Genomic DNA, 7,735 nt, shown 5'->3' with positions numbered 1-7,735 from the left:
CCACCTCTCTCTCCCCCACACAAACACACACACTTCTCCAACTTTTTTTTCAGCCTCTTTTCTCATTCACAACCTATCAAGCTTGAATTGTTAACACTGATCTTATTTTTTTAGTCCATGCTTCCTTTGTTGTTTCTCTAAAGGAGGTTTGGGAACTGGGTTTGACCTGTCAAGCCTTCTGCCCACCCTATTCTCCATTGGAATTCTGCTTAGATTGCTCCGTCCACCTGGGCTAGTTCTCCTACCACCTATCTTTGTTCTCCAATGCATTGACCAGTTGCCTGCTTTGGTTCGACTTATAGCTTGTTTTGGCTTATGAGTGGAAGTAGTGGTATGTAGGAGGAAGATGGTCAATGAGCCTCCTATATTGCAGGTGAGAAGTCTTTAGCTCATGTTTTTGCCTTTGTGAAGGGAAAATTTTAGGCTTAGAATTGAGTTTTTGAAGATGGTTTGGGACGGGATGGGAAATAACCAAATATTTTGACTATTGATTAAATGGATTTAGAGTTGATTTTGCCCATTTGTGGATGTGCTAGCCTGTGAGAGTTTTTTAGGTTGTTCTGAAACTTAATTATTGAGGTTTATTTTTCAAATTTATCTGTTATTGGGAGGGTTGAGATTTTCTTGTCACTTTTTGGGTTTATGGTGATGGAACAATAATGTAATGCTCTCTTGTTCTTCAAAATAATTTTCCAATGAACTGTGCTTGGATATACAGGCTATGTTTTATGTTAATTGAAATTGATGCATATTTGCTTATGGTTCTTATAATGGAAGGGGATCTGAAGAAGCGTCTTGTCCAAGAAACTGGTTTGGAGCCCAAGGACCAAAGACTCTTGTTCAGGGGGAAATGAGATAGATGATCAGGAGTGTTTGCAACAGGTAGAGGTGAAGGATGGATCAAAGTTGTTGCTCTTGGAGGAAATGACAAGCAAAGAGAGAAAACTTGAAGAGGAGAGAAGAAGTGATGAGATATCAAAGGCATGTAAATCTATCACTGAAGTCAAAGCAAAAGTTGATAAGCTCTTGGAAAAGGTGGTTCTATTTGTCCCCTACAACCATTTGATCTTTGATCATGGATGCTAATTTGGGTTGCTTTATCTTGTAGGTGGTTGCCTTAGAAGCAACTGTGAATGGTGGGACTACTGTTGAGGACAAGGAGTTTGTTGTCTTAATAGAGTTGCTCATGAGGCAGTTATTGAAATTGGATGGCATCGAGGCTGAAGGAGAAGCAAAGGTGTAGAGAAGGGTTGATGTTAGTAGCCAATGCAAAAGTGCAGAGGAGTTTGTTGTCTTAACTTTTTTTTTTTTTTTAGTCTGTTGTCTTAATAGATAACTTTTTTTTCAAGCTTGTTGTAGATGTACAATTTTATATTGTTTCTAGGATCATGAGTCCAAATTCAAATATTTCTTTACATATGTGGGTTGTTAGTGTGAAACTGATTAAGTTTCAGATTAATGTTTACTTTGTATGAGTTGATTTTTTTTTTTTTTTTTTTTTTGCAAGATTAACATATTTTACTTATTGAGTATTATAATCTAAGGAGTACATGTAATTTACTTTTATGATTGGTATCTAACCGTTAATCGAATAGTGGGACCTGGTGTCATTTAAAGAAAGATATTTTACAACTATTTGGTTTCATCAATAACTCCAGCCCAGCCCTGCCCCGACAACAAATACCAGGGTCAGGCCGAGCCGGGCCGGGGATGGGATTTTAATTTTAACTTTATAATAGGGATGTGATTGCATACCCCGTCCCGTCCCGGGTTTGGGACGAGATGGGAAATAACCAAATATTTTGGGACGGGAATGGGATAGGAGTGACCTGTCCCAAACCTGCCCCGTTGCCATTTCTACTCCCTTATTCTCCTCCGTTTCTTCGTATTTTTTTTATCTCCTTCATTAGCATGGTTCTCTCTCTCTCTCCTTGTCCCTCCTGGAGTGAATCAATAATGAAGGTCATATGATCATGAGACGAATGCATTTAAGGTCTCTTTCTCTTGTTATTAGAACCTGAATAATCTCATCACTTTTCATAACTTAAATTTAACTCATCAAATTTGTATCAGCCTATCTAAGAGGTAGTTGTTTGATAAAATTTAAAAAAACACTTGTAAGATTTACAAGAGAAGCATTTGATAAGTAATTTTTTTTAAATCACTTTCAAAAAATATAATTTGAATGAAAATATTGTCAAATAAATTCTAAGAACCCATTTGATAGTGATTCTAGGAAACGTTTTTAATATTTCTAATACTTGAAAGATTTTATCATTTAAGTGTTCAAAATATTATAAATGTGTAGACCCCTTTTGAGCTGGCCACCTTAAGGAGAAAAACTTTGGTTTTTTTGGAGAAGTGGGGGACTACTCCCATGCTCAGCTACATGGGACGTGTAGCCTTGGATGCGACCACCTTGCCATGGTGGTGGTTGGAGTTTCAGGAGGGAGAATGATGATCTGAGCAGGCAGGGGAGCCGGTAGGAACTGATGAGCCAAGAACAGTGGAACGGGTGGGAGCTGACAAGAGGGGGTTCTTTTGGGTAAGATCTGGAAGGAACGGGGGGGAAATAAAATGGAGAAAAGAAAAAGGGAAGGAGAAGTAGGAGATGAGCTAGTCAGTAGGGTCCAGGTATGATTTCATCATTCTCTGGTATTTTCTCATTTCATACCGTTTTATTCTAGTTCTTGCTATTTTTTTTTTAGTTCATTTGCTGATTGGTGTAGATGTCATAGGCCACTCGTTTGTTTTGTGAGATTCTGGGTATGCTTGTTCTGTTTTTAGATTTATTTTGGGTGTTTTTAGCTCCTCTTGATAGCATCAAATGCTTTGTTTTTTTTTTTTTGACTTAATGTATCAAAACCATGCTCTTACTTACTTCGGATTCCATCGACTTCTAGCTCTTTGACAGTTCATGACATAGGGTTGGGTACATACTCTGTTTTTACGTTTTTATTCTTCCATGTTCATTCCCCTCTTTCTGTCTGGGGTGTGAGGATCTCATTTGGGTTGGCCATCTTGTTTGGGGGTGATTCTGAGAAAACTTCATGAGGGTCACTTTTCATAACAGTTGAGAATTCTGGGTCTGAGTGACTACTCTTTCGGTAGTTCCACACATGCACCAATAGTCCCAAGTGCTCAAAGTGGTGAAGATGTCTACAGCAACAAGGTTTTTCTGAATGGTTCAGATACACCTCTTGGTTAGTCTACTGAAGGAAAGTTTTCGGAATTTAATGCATTTTTGGCTCCTAAGAGGTCATCTTCTACCCATGGCCATCTTTCACCCGCCATACCCATAACTATACCCATACCACTATTCTTCAAATGCCCACTAATCCACTTCTCTCACTAACCCATTCCCTATGAACCTAAAAACTCATCTATCTCACTACCCCTCATTCACACTCCCCGTACCCACCACATGCATATAAATTCATCCCATTTCACCACTGTCTCTTTATACCTGTCTAATCATTCCGCACCCCTAACCCATTTCTTTCATCATTTTTTTCATTCATTTCACTGCAAAACCCATTACCTACCATTACCTGTTCTACCCTTCCTTCCTCACCCACCTTGTTCTCTATCTTTCCACGTGCATGGAGCTTTACACGCATGGTCATCTCCACATTTTCATTCCTTATATATTTCAAACCCACCCATCCAACCCGGCACTGCGCTCCCACTTACAACTTCTTTCACACTTACTCAACCCGCCACCCCTACCATTCATCATCCACAAGTTCACTTCCCTTATTTCCTATAAATCCATTTATCTCACCACCCCTTCCCATTCATACCCACCGGTTTTCCATCCTTCATGCTCACCACCCCTCACACCCAAACTCACCACCTCATCCTCCCTAACCGTCCATGCACATCACCATTTCTTTAATGCTCTCTAACCCATCTTTCATATCTATTAAACCCATTTTCACTAACCTCCTATCCTCCATCAAACCTATAACTTCACACCCACCAAATCCTTAAACCCATTTCTCTCACTACCCATGACTCCATCCGACGTTAATCTCTATGTGCATGACTTTATTTCATCACCTCATTCACCCGAACCCATTTCTCTCACTACCATATACCCCCATTCCACCAATGAATACTCCATGCGCATGGTAGTCAGAATGGCGGATAGGTAAGGAGGTGGTAGCATTGTGGTGTTTGTTTTCATGAAAAAAAAATGGGTTTGTGGTGCTCTCAGGAAGTGCATGGTGGGTATGATATAGATTTGCATGGAAAGTGGGTTTGAATGACATTATTGTAATAGAGGAAGTAGTCTTGTGACATTCTTTGGTATGCTGGCAGCATAGGGAATAGGTTGGTTGCCACTTTGAACACGTGGAGAAGTCTTGCAAATGAGGATCACCACAAACCATTTTTTTTTTTTACTATTTCTTCATATTTTGATATTAGAATAATTTTCTAACATTTCAATTTCCGAAATTTAAATTTTCGAAATGCCATTCTCAAAATGATTTTCCAAGATTCCGATTTTCGAAATTTAATCTTCCGAAATTCTATTCTCAAATTCATTTTTTTTATATGAAAAAAAAAAATTTCTCAAAATCCCAATTTTCCAAGATTTTTTTTAATTTTTATTTATTATTATTATTTTATTTATTTATTTATTTTTAAATTCCATTCTCAGAATAATTTTTCAAGATTTCAGTTTTTTACTTAATTTTCCGAAATACTGTTCTCAAATAATCTTCCAAAATTCCAATTTCCAAATTCAATTTTTAAAAATTTCCATTTTCCAATAATTTTCCAAAATTCCAATTTTCACATTTATTTATTTAATCATTATTATTTTTGTTATTATCATTTTATTCTTTTATTTATTTCTAAAATTCCATCTTTAAATAATTCTTCAAATTTCCAATTTCCTAATTTAATTTCCAATTTCCAAAATCCCAATTTTCACATTTATTTATTTAATCCTTATTATTTTCGTTATTATTATTTTGTTCATTTATTTATTTCTAAATTTTCACCTTTAAATAATTCTTCAAAATTCTGATTTCCAAATTTGATTCCTGGTTTCTGAAATTCCAATTTTCACATTTATTTATTTAATCATTATTATTTTTGTTATTATTATTAATTTATTAATTAATTTATTTTTAAAATTCCATTTTTAAATAATTCTTCAAAATTCCAATTTCCGAATTCAATTTCTAAGTTCAGAAATTCCAATTTTCACATTAGTTTATTATTATTGTTGTTATTATTATTTTATTTATTTGTTTATTTTTAAAATTCCATCTTCAAATAATATCCAAAACTCCAATTCTCAAATCATTTTCAAAATTCCAATTTCTTTTAAATTTAATTTCCAAAATTCTAATTCTTAAACTTAATTTTCAAAACTCCAATTCTCAAATAATCTTCAAGATTCCAATTTCTTTCAAATTTAATTTCCAAAATTCCAATTCTTAAAGGTAATTTTCGAAACTCCAATTTTCAAATTTCAGTTTTTCAAGCAATTCTAATTTCCCTCCAATTTTCAAATATTTCTTTAATTCTACCACCCTTCGTTTTTCCTTAGGGTTCAAGGTCATCAAAAATCTTGTTTTTAATAAACTTGTTGCCTTTTTCTTTCAGGCAAGCACCTTCACAAATTTTTCTTTGATTTTTAAAATAATTTTTCCGTTTCTCTTGATTTTTAAATAAGTAAGAACGGATTTTTCATAATTCCAAAATAATGAAATTTGTGAAACTAATTCGTGCAAAATAAATTGGGCTTTGGTGGGGGCCCTACATATGAGTTTTCTCTTTTAATTGCCAATTGTTATGCTTAATAACTATTGCTCGATCTTTGTCTTACTTTTTGATATGCATGTGATAATTTTATATTTGAGCTAACCTCGTTTCCATGATAACACCCTATTAATTGTTGCTAAGGTATGATCTCATTCCCATTTCGTTTATTCCGATGCATGATTCATTATATTATTTGATTATTTCATCGGTATCCATTGATTTCCTCATCAATTGTCACATCTGTCTCACCTTATTAAATAGAGACCCGTTTTTAGGGATTTAGAGGGGTGCTATGGTATTTACCGTACCTTCCCGATAAGTAACCTGACCCCTGAACCTGTATTTGGTTTCTCACAGACCGTCTTTTCCAAATAAGGAGTCACATTTAGGGTTTTCTTTCTTATTTTGTTTACCCTTTAAAAATAAAACAAAAATAAGTGGCGACTCCAAGTCATTTTCTAAAAAATAAATCATTTTTCAAATAAAAGGAAGTTCTTCATCAAGTGGAAGCGCATGAGCAGAAATGTGGGGTCCACAAAATGGCGACTCCACTGGGGAATATTTAAAGGGTCAAGCTTGAACTTAAAATGAGACAAATGTGACGTTTAATTGGTCGATCAGTGGGTACCTATCTATTGATTGCACATTGAGAGTTTTTGATGCATGCTTCATTGATATGCTGATTATGATGATTGATTATCTTGATGGGGCTTTCGATGCCGCGATTTTTTTTATGTGCTTCATTGTTATATTTGTTTGGGACATTGACATGCTGATTATATTGATTGGTCATCTTGTCTTGCTTAGCATAGTGATTCTGATTTTGGCCATGATTGTTCTGATCGCCTCGCATGTATGGATTCATTATTGTATATCATTTGACTTGAGGGATTGATCCTCATGCCTATATATTATCTTGATCGTCTTCGAGCATGACGTCTGTATCACTATTCATCTTGATTGTCATAGCTTGTATGTGGACATGAGTGGTATATTTGTGCTTTGCTTGATTGTATGTTGCATGACTGCCCTCTTTTTGAGTATATGAGTTGTTATTTCATCCATAAAACCTAAAATTTTGAATATAAAGTGAAATGTGGGAAAAAGAATATGACATTTATTAGATAATATGTTTGGAAATAATAGTAAAAAATAGTTTTAAAATAATTTTTTAAAATAGTTTTTTATTGTTTTTATAAACAAAAATTAACATGGGAATTCAAATACAAAAATTAGTTTTATTTATTCAATTTTTACGCAAATACCAAAGTTTTTAAAGTATTATTTTCACTTATGTAAACAAACCCTTAGAATGCTAAACTTTTCAATTAATGAATCATATAATTAAAATATTAAATAAAATGTTTTTACTTTGTAACTTATAACTCATTTGCAAGTCGTTCTCCTTAAAACATTTTTATTTGTGGATATTTTATTAGGATTGCTTTTTTTAAAAAAAAATCATTTAGTATTTGGATACAAAATTAAAAAAATGTGCTTTGATAGTGTTTTTGATAATGTATTTTATAATAATAATAATAAAAATTATTGGAAGAATTACCTTTTGATTGTTTTTAATCATTCACATGAATGCTAAACTATTCAATTTCTTCTATACAATCAATTATACAATTAAACCATTAAATGAAATCTTTTCACTTTTAACTTAAAACTTATTTAAAAAGCGATTTTTGTTAAAGCATTTTTATTAATTTGTAACACTTTTATTAGAAATGCCTTTGAAAAAATCACTTAGCATTTGGATATAAATTAAAATACATGCTTTGATAGTATTTTTGTTAGTATATTATATAACAAACAAAGAAAAAAAAAATATTTTTGAAAAAATGATCCCACCTCTGCTCATGGGTCTAATGACAGCCACATCTTTAAAGCATATATAATCACTCGCAAAAGCTATTAGAACCTACGACAACTCAATAATCCACCAACC

At 33.6% G+C, this 7,735-nt stretch overlaps 1 protein-coding gene across 1 annotated transcript; it reads left to right on the top strand.

Moving 5' to 3' along the window:
* Positions 1–909: 909 nt before the first annotated feature.
* On the top strand, positions 910–1,266 carry LOC100256804 (BAG family molecular chaperone regulator 4). The gene is made up of 2 exons (XM_019219334.2): positions 910–1,035; positions 1,109–1,266. Exons 1-2 carry the CDS (start codon positions 925–927, stop codon positions 1,241–1,243), a joined length of 246 nt encoding a protein of 81 aa, XP_019074879.1. The 5' UTR covers positions 910–924; the 3' UTR covers positions 1,244–1,266.
* Positions 1,267–7,735: the final 6,469 nt, after the last annotated feature.

This window comes from Vitis vinifera, chromosome 4, assembly GCF_030704535.1.
Source record: "Vitis vinifera cultivar Pinot Noir 40024 chromosome 4, ASM3070453v1".
NCBI lineage: Eukaryota > Viridiplantae > Streptophyta > Magnoliopsida > Vitales > Vitaceae > Vitis > Vitis vinifera.
This window is presented reverse-complemented; position numbering and strand designations above follow the sequence as displayed.